Source organism: Pseudophryne corroboree, chromosome 1, assembly GCF_028390025.1.
Source record: "Pseudophryne corroboree isolate aPseCor3 chromosome 1, aPseCor3.hap2, whole genome shotgun sequence".
In the NCBI taxonomy this organism is placed as follows: Eukaryota; Metazoa; Chordata; class Amphibia; order Anura; family Myobatrachidae; genus Pseudophryne; species Pseudophryne corroboree.
In genome coordinates, this window is record NC_086444.1 from 1,057,403,531 (window position 1) to 1,057,418,538 (window position 15,008).

Genomic DNA, 15,008 nt, shown 5'->3' on the forward strand with positions numbered 1-15,008 from the left:
TTGTCAGAAATGTGCTATTGGCTGAACACGTATGGTACCAAACTGCACACTGATCTGGCTGATCAGACCAGGACACAGCTACTTTTTAATAATCTTCCACCTCAGTCTTTCGAAATATTTAATCAAGTCGATATCTAATTTTGTATTTTGCATCATACTAATTAAATCATCCTTCATTTAAGGAAACTATTGCTTGTAACTAGTTTTACAGTATAATACCACCTCTAGATGTCCAGTAGCAACTACACTCACATTGCATTACTCATTAAATCTAGAACCTAATCTGTGCATGCTCTAACACTATCACTGGTAATCTAGACAGACTTAGTTGCAGTTCCTATATCACTTCTATTAGATCGCTGAATTAGGTCACCTAATCATTGTTAGCCACACTGCCAGTGCCTACGGCATAGGACATAATGATAAGCACAGTAGGTTAGAGGCGTAAAAGCATATCCTCATTAGTACTAAACAGTCGCCATTGTTTGAAGACCAGATTACTCCTTCTTCTATGTAGGAAGAGTCAAAATTAATAACTTTGATGTCCTTCTTGGTGTAGAGAGTGTTAAGTTTAACTAAACTCCGAGCAAAGGCGTATTTTGAGGCACAGCTGTAGGCTTCCACATTGCACACTTCGTCAAACATCATGTCAAAATGTGGGTTGTCCTGTAGAATACAAAACGACAACTGTTACAATTTACAATTTATCAACTTTTATCAACAAACTATCAACTTGTACAGAAGTTGCATAAGGACAAGGTAGAATAAAAATCAAGTTCCACCATTTAGCTTCATCATTAATTTTGGTGCTTGTATATGCACATTATCGATAAAGCATGATACAGCATACACACAGGCACCAGTTGGTGGTTCTTCCCTTGCCTTGGTTCCTTTCCTTCTCCATGATTAACCATGAGGCAGATGGAGCTGCAGCTCCAGGGCCCCCCCCCATGAAAATAGGCCTGGGAGGCAGAAGGATAAGCGCCCCCCACCCCACCCCCTCTTCCCGTAGGCTACACCCATGAAAAACTTTTTGGGCTTCTGATGGAGCAGAAGATTAGTCAGGGCTTTCCATTGTTTCTCCAGAGAGGAGAGACAGAGAGGAAATCTGAGCAAGAGGATGGGAGAAATGAGTGTAGCGTAAGAAATTAATTGAGGTGCTGAATGAAGTCAAGGGCATGAGGGGAACCGTGTGAGGTATGTGGGGACCAGTGCGAGGGGAGCAGTGTGAGGTGTGAAGGAAGCTGTGTGATGCATGAGGAGTGCACTTTGAGGCATGAGGTGAGCAGTGTGAGGGATGAGGGGAGCAGTGAGGTGTGAGGGGATCAGTGTGAGGCATGAGGGGATCAGTGTGAGGGATGAGGGGAGTAGTGAGGTGTGAGGGGGGCTGTGTGAGGCATGAGGGAACCAGTGTAAGGCATTAGAGCGAGGACCAGTGTGAGGAGAGCAGTTTGAGGTGTGAATGGAGCAGTTTGAAGCATGAGAAGAGCACTGTGAGGCATGAGGTGAGAATTGTGAGGGGTGCAGTGTGAGGTCTGAGGGGAGCAGTGAGGTGTGAGGGGAGCAGTGAGGTATAAGGGAGCAGTTTGAGGCATGATGAGACCAGTGTAAGGGGAGCAGTTTGAGGTGTTAGGGGAGCAGTGTGAAGTACGAGGAGAGTACTGTGGGGCATGAAGTGAGCAGTGTGAGGGGTGCAGTGTGAGGCATGAGGGGAGCAGTGTGAGGCATGACAGGTGCAGTGTGAGCAGGGGTGTATCTAGGGGACCGAGCACTCCTGGCAAAGTAGGGACAGGTGCCCCCCACCCATATTTGAAATACGGAAGTCGACAAAAAAAGAGTACAATAGTACCCTTAATTCATATTGCACCACACAGTGGTGTCCCTTACTCACATTACACCGCATAGTAATGTGCATTATTCACATTATGCTACACAGTAGTATCCCTTGTATAATACCCTATATCTAACATTAACAGGAAGACCTGTGAGTGCTGGCAGCTACTTTACTACAGCCTATATATATATATATATATATATATATATATACCACTCTGCGGGTGCGGCACTCCTGGCTTCACAAAGACGCAAGACACTAGCATAGTCAATAATGTTTCGGTTGTATTCAACTGTCATCAGATTCTGAATCTGATGACCGTTGCACACAACTGAAACATTATTGACTACGCCAGTCGCCAGCGTCTTGCATCTTTGTGAAGCCAGGAGTGCCGCACCCGGAAAGAGGTATGAAAACAGTATTGTGAGGGCACCGGCTGCATGTGTGCATTTTTTAAGGGAGTGCCGTCCATTTGCAGAGTATATCTGTCTGTCTGTCTGTCTGTCAACAGTTTCTTATATAGCACAGCATATTCTGTTGCGCTTTACAATTAAAACGACAGTAATAGAACAAAACTGGGTAAAAACAGACAGACATAAAGGTAGGAAGGCCCTGCTCGCAAGCTTACAATATATAGGGATCTCTCTCTCTCTCTCTCTCTCTCTATGGGGTATATGCAATTCCGGACGAATTGCGCCTTTTTTTCCGACCATTTTAGAATTCGACTGTACTCGACAGCCGGAACCCTCCACCCGGGACCATGAATTAGACATATTCAATACAAAACTCATTCGACACTCCCCTTGTCGAATAACGAACCAATCGTCGAGTAGTGGGCATCCTGGATTCGACTTCCCGCCGTTTTGAGCCCTTTATAGGGCTTGTTTGCTGCGTGCTCAGCAGCCATTTTGTGAACCTGCAGAGAGGTGTGTGGAGGTGCAGAGCTAGCAAATTGGTTGTTGTTTGCTGTGGTATCGTTTGGACACCCAGCAGGCTTTAATCCAGGACGGACAGGAGGATACCTGTCACCCCGGAGGAGAGTCGTTTTTGGAGCGATTTCTACATTTGTAGGTAAGTTTCACATGTGGTCTGGCGTTGCATGTATGTGTTTGTGTAGTGGGGGGGGGGGGTGCCATGAGGTGTACATGTGGCGTTGCTTTGGGGTGTTTGGGGTATGTATTAGAGATGAGCGCCTGAAATTTTTCGGGTTTTGTGTTTTGGTTTTGGGTTCGGTTCCGCGGCCGTGTTTTGGGTTCGAACGCGTTTTGGCAAAACCTCACCGAATTTTTTTTGTCGGATTCGGGTGTGTTTTGGATTCGGGTGTTTTTTTCAAAAAACCCTAAAAAACAGCTTAAATCATAGAATTTGGGGGTAATTTTGATCCCAAAGTATTATTAACCTCAAAAAACATAATTTACACTCATTTTCAGCCTATTCTGAACACATCACACCTCACAATATTATTTTTAGTCCTAAAATTTGCACCGAGGTCGCTGTGTGAGTAAGATAAGCGACCCTAGTGGCCGACACAAACACCGGGCCCATCTAGGAGTGGCACTGCAGTGTCACGCAGGATGTCCCTTCCAAAAAACCCTCCCCAAACAGCACATGACGCAAAGAAAAAAAGAGGCGCAATGAGGTAGCTGACTGTGTGAGAAAGATAAGCGACCCTAGTGGCCGACACAAACACCGGGCCCATCTAGGAGTGGCACTGCAGTGTCACGCAGGATGTCCCTTCCAAAAAACCCTCCCCAAACAGCACATGACGCAAAGAAAAAAAGAGGTGCAATGAGGTAGCTGTGTGAGAAAGATAAGCGACCCTAGTGGCCGACACAAACACCGGGCCCATCTAGGAGTGGCACTGCAGTGTCACGCAGGATGTCCCTTCCAAAAAACCCTCCCCAAACAGCACATGACGCAAAGAAAAAAAGAGGCGCAATGAGGTAGCTGTGTGAGTAAGATTAGCGACCCTAGTGGCCGACACAAACACCGGGCCCATCTAGGAGTGGCACTGCAGTGTCACGCAGGATGGCCCTTCCAAAAAACCCTCCCCAAACAGCACATGACGCAAAGAAAAAAAGAGGCGCAATGAGGTAGCTGACTGTGTGAGTAAGATTAGCGACCCTAGTGGCCGACACAAACACCGGGCACATCTAGGAGTGGCACTGCAGTGTCACGCAGGATGTCCCTTCCAAAAAACCCTCCCCAAACAGCACATGACGCAAAGAAAAAAAGAGGCGCAATGAGGTAGCTGACTGTGTGAGAAAGATAAGCGACCCTAGTGGCCGACACAAACACCGGGCCCATCTAGGAGTGGCACTGCAGTGTCACGCAGGATGTCCCTTCCAAAAAACCCTCCCCAATCAGCACATGATGCAAAGAAAAAGAAAAGAAAAAAGAGGTGCAAGATGGAATTATCCTTGGGCCCTCCCACCCACCCTTATGTTGTATAAACAAAACAGGACATGCACACTTTAACCAACCCATCATTTCAGTGACAGGGTCTGCCACACGACTGTGACTGATATGACGGGTTGGTTTGGACCCCCCCCAAAAAAGAAGCAATTAATCTCTCCTTGCACAAACTGGCTCTACAGAGGCAAGATGTCCACCTCATCTTCACCCTCCGATATATCACCGTGTACATCCCCCTCCTCACAGATTATCAATTCGTCCCCACTGGAATCCACCATCTCAGCTCCCTGTGTACTTTGTGGAGGCAATTGCTGCTGGTCAATGTCTCCGCGGAGGAATTGATTATAATTCATTTTAATGAACATCATCTTCTCCACATTTTCTGGATGTAACCTCGTACGCCGATTGCTGACAAGGTGAGCGGCGGCACTAAACACTCTTTCGGAGTACACACTTGTGGGAGGGCAACTTAGGTAGAATAAAGCCAGTTTGTGCAAGGGCCTCCAAATTGCCTCTTTTTCCTGCCAGTATAAGTACGGACTGTGTGACGTGCCTACTTGGATGCGGTCACTCATATAATCCTCCACCATTCTATCAATGTTGAGAGAATCATATGCAGTGACAGTAGACGACATGTCCGTAATCGTTGTCAGGTCCTTCAGTCCGGACCAGATGTCAGCATCAGCAGTCGCTCCAGACTGCCCTGCATCACCGCCAGCGGGTGGGCTCGGAATTCTGAGCCTTTTCCTCGCACCCCCAGTTGCGGGAGAATGTGAAGGAGGAGATGTTGACAGGTCGCGTTCCGCTTGACTTGACAATTTTGTCACCAGCAGGTCTTTCAACCCCAGCAGACCTGTGTCTGCCGGAAAGAGAGATCCAAGGTAGGCTTTAAATCTAGGATCGAGCACGGTGGCCAAAATGTAGTGCTCTGATTTCAACAGATTGACCACCCGTGAATCCTTGTTAAGCGAATTAAGGGCTGCATCCACAAGTCCCACATGCCTAGCGGAATCGCTCCGTGTTAGCTCCTTCTTCAATGCCTCCAGCTTCTTCTGCAAAAGCCTGATGAGGGGAATGACCTGACTCAGGCTGGCAGTGTCTGAACTGACTTCACGTGTGGCAAGTTCAAAGGGCATCAGAACCTTGCACAACGTTGAAATCATTCTCCACTGCACTTGAGACAGGTGCATTCCATCTCCTATATCGTGCTCAATTGTATAGGCTTGAATGGCCTTTTGCTGCTCCTCCAACCTCTGAAGCATATAGAGGGTTGAATTCCACCTCGTTACCACTTCTTGCTTCAGATGATGGCAGGGCAGGTTCAGTAGTTTTTGGTGGTGCTCCAGTCTTCTGTACGTGGTGCCTGTACGCCGAAAGTGTCCCGCAATTTTTCTGGCCACCGACAGCATCTCTTGCACGCCCCTGTCGTTTTTTAAAAAATTCTGCACCACCAAATTCAAGGTATGTGCAAAACATGGGACGTGCTGGAATTTGCCCATATTTAATGCACACACAATATTGCTGGCGTTGTCCGATGCCACAAATCCACAGGAGAGTCCAATTGGGGTAAGCCATTCCGCGATGATCTTCCTCAGTTGCCGTAAGAGGTTTTCAGCTGTGTGCGTATTCTGGAAAGCGGTGATACAAAGCGTAGCCTGCCTAGGAAAGAGTTGGCGTTTGCGAGATGCTGCTACTGGTGCCGCCGCTGCTGTTCTTGCGGCGGGAGTCCATACATCTACCCAGTGGGCTGTCACAGTCATATAGTCCTGACCCTGCCCTGCTCCACTTGTCCACATGTCCGTGGTTAAGTGGACATTGGGTACAACTGCATTTTTTAGGACACTGGTGAGTCTTTTTCTGACGTCCGTGTACATTCTCGGTATCGCCTGCCTAGAGAAGTGGAACCTAGATGGTATTTGGTAACGGGGGCACACTGCCTCAATAAATTGTCTAGTTCCCTGTGAACTAACGGCGGATACCGGACGCACGTCTAACACCAACATAGTTGTCAAGGACTCAGTTATCCGCTTTGCAGTAGGATGACTGCTGTGATATTTCATCTTCCTCGCAAAGGACTGTTGAACAGTCAATTGCTTACTGGAAGTAGTACAAGTGGGCTTACGACTTCCCCTCTGGGATGACCATCGACTCCCAGCGGCAACAACAGCAGCGCCAGCAGCAGTAGGCGTTACACGCAAGGATGCATCGGAGGAATCCCAGGCAGGAGAGGACTCGTCAGACTTGCCAGTGACATGGCCTGCAGGACTATTGGCATTCCTGGGGAAGGAGGAAATTGACACTGAGGGAGTTGGTGGGGTGGTTTGCGTGAGCTTGGTTACAAGAGGAAGGGATTTACTGGTCAGTGGACTGCTTCCGCTGTCACCCAAAGTTTTTGAACTTGTCACTGACTTATTATGAATGCGCTGCAGGTGACGTATAAGGGAGGATGTTCCGAGGTGGTTAACGTCCTTACCCCTACTTATTACAGCTTGACAAAGGGAACACACGGCTTGACACCTGTTGTCCGCATTTCTGGTGAAATACCTCCACACCGAAGAGCTGATTTTTTTGGTATTTTCACCTGGCATGTCAACGGCCATATTCCTCCCACGGACAACAGGTGTCTCCCCGGGTGCCTGACTTAAACAAACCACCTCACCATCAGAATCCTCCTGGTCAATTTCCTCCCCAGCGCCAGCAACACCCATATCCTCCTCATCCTGGTGTACTTCAACACTGACATCTTCAATCTGACTATCAGGAACTGGACTGCGGGTGCTCCTTCCAGCACTTGCAGGGGGCATGCAAATAGTGGAAGGCGCATGCTCTTCACGTCCAGTGTTGGGAAGGTCAGGCATCGCAAACGACACAATTGGACTCTCCTTGTGGATTTGGGATTTCAAAGAACGCACAGTTCTTTGCGGTGCTTTTGCCAGCTTGAGTCTTTTCAGTTTTCTAGCGAGAGGCTGAGTGCTTCCATCCTCATGTGAAGCTGAACCACTAGCCATGAACATAGGCCAGGGCCTCAGCCGTTCCTTGCCACTCCGTGTGGTAAATGGCATATTGGCAAGTTTACGCTTCTCCTCCGACAATTTTATTTTAGGTTTTGGAGTCCTTTTTTTTCTGATATTTGGTGTTTTGGATTTGACATGCTCTGTACTATGACATTGGGCATCGGCCTTGGCAGACGACGTTGCTGGCATTTCATCGTCTCGGCCATGACTAGTGGCAGCAGCTTCAGCACGAGGTGGAAGTGGATCTTGATCTTTCCCTAATTTTGGAACCTCAACTTTTTTGTTCTCCATATTTTATAGGCAGAACTAAAAGGCACCTCAGGTAAACAATGGAGATGGATGGATTGGATACTAGTATACAATTATGGACGGACTGCCACGGTTAGGTGGTATAAAAAAACCACGGTTAGGTGGTATATATTATAATAATAATACAATTATGGATGGACGGACTGCCTGCCGACTGCCGACACAGAGGTAGCCACAGCCGTGAACTACCGCACTGTACACTGGTTGATAAAGAGATAGTAGTATACTCGTAACAACTAGTATGACACTATGACGACGGTATAAAGAAAGAAAAAAAAATACCACAGTTAGGTGGTATATATTATAATAATAATACAATTATGGATGGACGGACTGCCTGCCGACTGCCGACACAGAGGTAGCCACAGCCGTGAACTACCGCACTGTACACTGGTTGATAAAGAGATAGTAGTATACTCGTAACAACTAGTATGACACTATGACGACGGTATAAAGAAAGAAAAAAAATACCACAGTTAGGTGGTATATATTATAATAATAATACAATTATGGATGGACGGACTGCCTGCCGACTGCCGACACAGAGGTAGCCACAGCCGTGAACTACCGCACTGTACACTGGTTGATAAAGAGATAGTAGTATACTCGTAACAACTAGTATGACACTATGACGACGGTATAAAGAATGAAAAAAAAACCACGGTTAGGTGGTATATATTATAATAATAATACAATTATGGATGGACGGACTGCCTGCCGACTGCCGACACAGAGGTAGCCACAGCCGTGAACTACCGCACTGTACACTGGTTGATAAAGAGATAGTAGTATACTCGTAACAACTAGTATGACACTATGACGACGGTATAAAGAAAGAAAAAAAAATACCACAGTTAGGTGGTATATATTATAATAATAATACAATTATGGATGGACGGACTGCCTGCCGACTGCCGACACAGAGGTAGCCACAGCCGTGAACTACCGCACTGTACACTGGTTGATAAAGAGATAGTAGTATACTCGTAACAACTAGTATGACACTATGACGACGGTATAAAGAAAGAAAAAAAAATACCACAGTTAGGTGGTATATATTATAATAATAATACAATTATGGATGGACGGACTGCCTGCCGACTGCCGACACAGAGGTAGCCACAGCCGTGAACTACCGCACTGTACACTGGTTGATAAAGAGATAGTAGTATACTCGTAACAACTAGTATGACACTATGACGACGGTATAAAGAATGAAAAAAAAACCACGGTTAGGTGGTATATATTATAATAATAATACAATTATGGATGGACGGACTGCCTGCCGACTGCCGACACAGAGGTAGCCACAGCCGTGAACTACCGCACTGTACACTGGTTGATAAAGAGATAGTAGTATACTCGTAACAACTAGTATGACACTATGACGACGGTATAAAGAAAGAAAAAAAAATACCACAGTTAGGTGGTATATATTATAATAATAATACAATTATGGATGGACGGACTGCCTGCCGACTGCCGACACAGAGGTAGCCACAGCCGTGAACTACCGCACTGTACACTGGTTGATAAAGAGATAGTAGTATACTCGTAACAACTAGTATGACACTATGACGACGGTATAAAGAAAGAAAAAAAAATACCACGGTTAGGTGGTATATATTGTAATACAATTATGGATGGACGGACTGCCTGCCGAGTTCCGACTGCCGACACAGAGGTAGCCACAGCCGTGAACTACCGCACTGTACTGTGTCTGCTGCTAATATAGACTGGTTGATAAAGAGATAGTATACAATACATACAACAATATACTACTATACTGGTGGTCAGGCACTGGTCACCACTAGTCACACTGGCAGTGGCACTCCTGCAGCAAAAGTGTGCACTGTTTAATTTTAAATTAATATAATATTATGTACTCCTGGGGGCTCCTGCTATAACAACCTGCAGTGCTCCCCAGTCTCCCCCACAATTATTATAAGCTTTGCCTTTTATACATTGATGTGCAGCACACTGGGCTGAGCTGAGTGCACACAGACTGAGTCACACTGTGTGACTGGCTGCTGCTGTGTATCGTTTTTTTTCAGGCAGAGAACGGATATAGCAGAGAACGGATATATTATATTAAAATAAATAAAAGTTAACTAACAACAACTGCACTGGTCACTGTGGTAAACTCTGTCTGACTCTGCACAATCTCTCTCTCTCTTCTAATCTAATTTCTAATGGAGAGGACGCCAGCCACGTCCTCTCCCTATCAATCTCAATGCACGTGTGAAAATGGCGGCGACGCGCGGCTCCTTATATAGAATCCGAGTCTCGCGAGAATCCGACAGCGTCATGATGACGTTCGGGCGCGCTCGGGTTAACCGAGCAAGGCGGGAGGATCCGAGTCTGCTCGGACCCGTAAAAAAAACATGAAGTTCGTGCGGGTTCGGTTTCAGAGAAACCGAACCCGCTCATCTCTAGTATGTATATGTGCGCAGGTATGTATATATAGCTCCTGCTTGTATTGCTGCATTTTTTGGGGGCGTTTTGTGTTTGGGGGTAGTTTTTCACATTTTTTTTTTCCATAAAATTATTTTTGGGTCATGCTTTTGCATTGGTGTACCTCCAGCATGTGCAGGGATGCTTTTTGGCTTGTTTGGGGTGATTTTAGACCGTGTCGGTATCCACCATGTGGCGACATGTGATGTCGTTTGTTTCCAAAACATGTTTTTTTGCTCCTATTGCAGCACTGGTTGACATGCAGCATGTGCAGGGATGCTTGCACAGGTGTTTTGGCTTGTTTGGCTGAGTTTTTTTTTAAATTTTAAATTTTTTTTTAAATGTGTGTTTGGTCCTGCTTGAGAACTGGGGTCCCAGCAGCATGACGTGTGGTTGCATGTAATTATGTAATGTGTTTTAAATTTGTAAAAATAATTTTTCTTTTTACAACAGAGATGTCCAGGGACAAGCGGCCCCGATCCCCCCCTCCCCCCCACCCCTCAGAAGAATTTTCCCTGCACAGCAATGAGGAGTGGGAGCCGAACCAGGAGGAGGATACGACCGACCAGGCATGCAGTGACCAGCCGCGGTCGTCAAGGGACCAAAGGGAGAAGCAAAAGAAAAAGCCAAGAAAGGTAAATACTGACAACACCTGCAGACACAATAGCATCCAACTTGACACACCCTAGTTTGCGCACTGCCATGCACACCTACAGGTATCTTTGCGCACTGCCAGGGATACTGACACACTCACAGGTACATACCGATCATATTAATTGCATGTTTTTTTTTATCCCTAAAGGCAAGAAGCCAGCCAGAGGATCAGTCGGAGGAGGAAGCCTCTGGTGAAGACGCAGGACAGAAAAAGCCGCGTGGACCCAGATACACTGAGGCGGAAAATTAATTGTGCCCTAGTGGATGGCGTCGACAGGTCCTACGACGTTCTGTATGGACCAAGGGCACAGACCACAGCAGCTAAGACCAAGCGAAACATCTGGGATGCTATCGCGACACAAGTCACTGCAGTAACTGGAAACCGCCGGAGCACCAGAAACTGTATGAAGCGGTACAGTGATTGCCGCAGACAGACCAAAAAGAAGATGGGGATTCAGTGCCGACATGAGACAGCTACGGGAGGTGGTCCGGCTCTCAATCTGACGTGGCTACCCTGGGAGAACGTTATTAAAAGGCGCATGAACCCTGTCATGGTCCAAGGAGTTCGCGGAGGTGTGGACTCCAGCCGTCCTGCTGGCTTTCCCGAGGAGGAAGAACCGCCCAGAAGACGGAAGACGGCGGGAGATAAGCAGTCCAAAAGGAGGCCTGATGGTAAGAATACATTCAGATGAGCTGTACTAAATCTTTTTTTTTTTTTTTAGTTGCTAATGTGTTTGTTCTTTTTCCCCAGACACGCCTGCCCAGAGGACATCACCTGACCTTGGGGAACAACACAGTCCAGCAATGGGTCATGCTGGACTGTGTGGTTCCACAAGTGCAGGCGTGTCAAAGTGCTAACCACTGACACCACTCTGCCACTTTGGACCGCCTGACCTTGGTGAACAACACAGTCCAGCAATGGGTCATGCTGGACTATGTGGTTCCACAAGTGCAGTCGTGTCAAAGTGCTGACCACTGACACCACTCTGCCACTTTGGACGCCTGACCTTGGGGAACAACACAGTCCAGCAATGGGTCATGCTGGACTGTGTGGTTCCACAAGTGCAGGCGTTTCAAAGTGCTGACCACTGACACCACTCTGCCACTTTGGACCGCCTGACCTTGGGGAACAACACAGTCCAGCAATGGGTCATGCTGGACTGTGTGGTTCCACAAGTGCAGTCGTGTCAAAGTGCTGACCACTGACACCACTCTGCCACTTTGGACCGCCTGACCTTGGGGAACAACACAGTCCAGCAATGGGTCATGCTGGACTGTGTGGTTCCACAAGTGCAGTCGTGTCAAAGTGCTGACTACTGACACCACTCTGCCACTTTGGAACGCCTGACCTTGGGGAACAACACAGTCCAGCAATGGGTCATGCTGGACTGTGTGGTTCCACAAGTGCAGTCGTGTCAAAGTGCTGACCACTGACACCACTCTTCCACTTTGGACCGCCTGACTTTGGGGAACAACACAGTCCAGCAATGGGTCATGCTGGACTGTGTGGTTCCACAAGTGCAGTCGTGTCAAAGTGCTGACCACTGACACCACTCTGCCACTTTGGACCGCCTGACCTTGGGGAACAACACAGTCCAGCAAGTGCACTGTGCAGGTAGGACAAACCATATCTTGGCCTTGTTTATTGTGTTTACTTCTGCTGTATGTTTGTTCTAGAGTTTATTTTTCAATCTCAGGGGCTGACTAACAAGAGAGTGGTTAGAATATTCATTTATTCACTATTTTCACCCAGGTAGCTACAACATAACGCACAGACTACACACCCTGTGCAGACCACACCCACACAACATATGTAATGCCTCCACATCACTAGTCACACCTCCACAGCGCTAGTCACACCCCCTGTGGTGGCACACAATGACATTCTTTAATTTCAGCTCAAGGCCCATGCAAAACCCCAGTCCATCCTCAATAAACTCTTTGAGATGTCTTTCTTGAACAGAATGATCAAAGTTTATTTGGTGTTTGGGGGGGGGGGGGGGGGGCAGCCACTAATTTATGCTAATGTTAGTATCAGTCTGGCCAAGTCATTCTGACCACTGTTTATCTGAACGCAGCAGTCATCATTAATATAGGCATTTGCACTCTCTTCAAAAGATCGGTCTGAAACAGACGACCAAGCTGCATCTGGACGACTCACGGAAGGCAGGCTACATACCCATGACACTACATGTCCCCAACACTACCATGAGACGCAGCTGTTGCCAGCCAGAAACAACCATTTCACTTCATGTGAAGCTCTGCACACTCGAGATGCGATTCGGACAGAGTTACTTGCTACTCTGGACGCATCATGTGATGCGGTTTGCAGTTTTTGATGCATGCACAGTTTGCAGAAAATCGCAATATGTGTCCAGTTCAGTTGGTGCAACTGGGTCAGAAGCAGCCACTACGACTCCAACAATAACTTACTGTTTCTGGTTCTTTTCCATCAATGTACACAAGATCTTTAAGAAGCCACATCTCAATCACTTCATATTTTTCATCTAGACATGCTCTGAAATGTTTTACCAAGGATATGTGAACTTCCTCCTTAGCCACTGAAAGACATAAGCATATTGTTACACAGTGCCAGTTAAAATGACAAACACATGAACCAACTTATTGAAATGTACATACAGTAAAATATCACATTAAACACTGGACTCTTTAAAGTGGAAGGAGAGAGGACTTGCTTATGAAATGTCTTCTATTGTTTATTTAGCTACAGATGGAGCGTCCCTTATCGTTGCAGTTTCTCCTTCTAAATGGAGTATTTGTTGCGCCTTAGCTATAGATCAGGTTGTTGAGATGTTGCACAGAGAGGCTCATTGAGGTGCGACACCATACACAGCATGGCTTATGATTTTAATGTGAAATTTAATAAAGGTTCAATTTTAATGACAAGAGTGCCCCCACAAAGAGAGTGTACTTTCTTCTGTTCAGACAACATACACAGGATGCAATACATATCTTCACCACTTGGTGGCTGATGATCCACTAATCCAGTACTGTAGATTGAATAGCGGCAGATGAATATACAGTACAGTACAGTAATCGTAATGTAATAGTGTACTCTTAGCAAGCCCTAGTAAATGGCCAGTGACAACTGTAATGTTATACACACAGACCAACGGTCAGATGGAGAGAGTCAATCAGGAACTTAAAGTGTATAGCATACTGTAAATAAACGGACACTGCAGAAAATATTCATTCTCTGTCGGGACCAAAAAAATAAATCAATAAATAAAACCAGTGTATACAGACGCAAACTTACGTGTTAAACAAATGGTCAATTGGCATTAGGGTTATGTGAGCATCCAAGTCCCGTAGACAATACAGCATAAGCAAAACCAATTGAAAGGGATCACTGCTTCTATTTACACATGAGTTTGTATATGTATCACCACTCGTCGTGGTCTAGCGGTGAGGTGTACCGGTGCTCATGGTCCTGGGTTCGATTGCCGGAAAGAGTGAATGCAATTTTTTTTTCTTTACACTTTATTATTATTATTATTATTATTATTATTATTAACATTCATACATTTAACAACCTTACATTCAATAGAATTCTGAACACTGGAAAAGATCAGTTTTTATTACGAACTGTCCAAGCGTCTGCAACTGCAAAATCTGTAGTACAGTACTTCATATAAGCACTTACTGTTTAATGTACATATCCTGTATACAGTACGTGGGGCCAGGTCTAGCAAGCAAAATTACAATCAAAAAAATAATATGTTGCTTGGGACCTCTCTAATCCCTTCCCCCAACCAAAGCTACTGCAGTATGAGCCCTTCATTTGCATACTGTTTTGTCAATTTATTGACTGTAAGCTGGCCTTCCTGTCTGTGAAGTGAGCAGTCTCCCAGTGGAGGGGGAAGGGGGAAGTGGGGGTTAACCAGCAGAGTGGGTAGCCTGCCTACAGTATGAATTGAATGGAGAAGTTGCAATAACATCCACAGAACTTTACTGGACTGTCATTTCGGCAGTCACACACGCATTGATACTATGATTTACTAATAAATGCTGGGCTTCAGGGGCTACCTGTTAAAGCAATGGGGAGACCCAGGAAGAAGTACGGTAAACTCAGTCTCATAAAGATAAGACTCTCAGAATTTAAAAAGTCACACTTGTATATTTGTGTAATAAGTAGCACCTACAGGTTTTTTTTTCTAATTTTGACTGTATAGTTGTGTGCATGTCTGAGACTGTATACAAAGTATGACAGAACTTGTTTTGGCAAAATTAGAAAAAAATTGTGGATGTTAATCTTTACACAGATATACAATACAAATGTGTCCTTTGCGGGAATCGAACCCTAGCTC

At 46.0% G+C, this 15,008-nt stretch overlaps 1 protein-coding gene across 1 annotated transcript in view; it reads right to left on the minus strand.

Annotated features, from left to right (window-relative positions):
• Positions 1-222: 222 nt before the first annotated feature.
• EXOC1L (exocyst complex component 1 like) overlaps positions 223-15,008 on the minus strand; it is a 46,621-nt gene continuing 31,835 nt past the window's right edge. The window contains exons 2-3 of the mRNA XM_063950562.1: positions 13,114-13,241; positions 223-666 (exon numbers count right to left, since the gene is read on the minus strand). Coding sequence (XP_063806632.1) covers positions 403-666; positions 13,114-13,241 — 392 coding nt within the window. The 3' untranslated portion in view covers positions 223-402. The remainder of the gene's footprint in view (positions 667-13,113; positions 13,242-15,008) is intronic.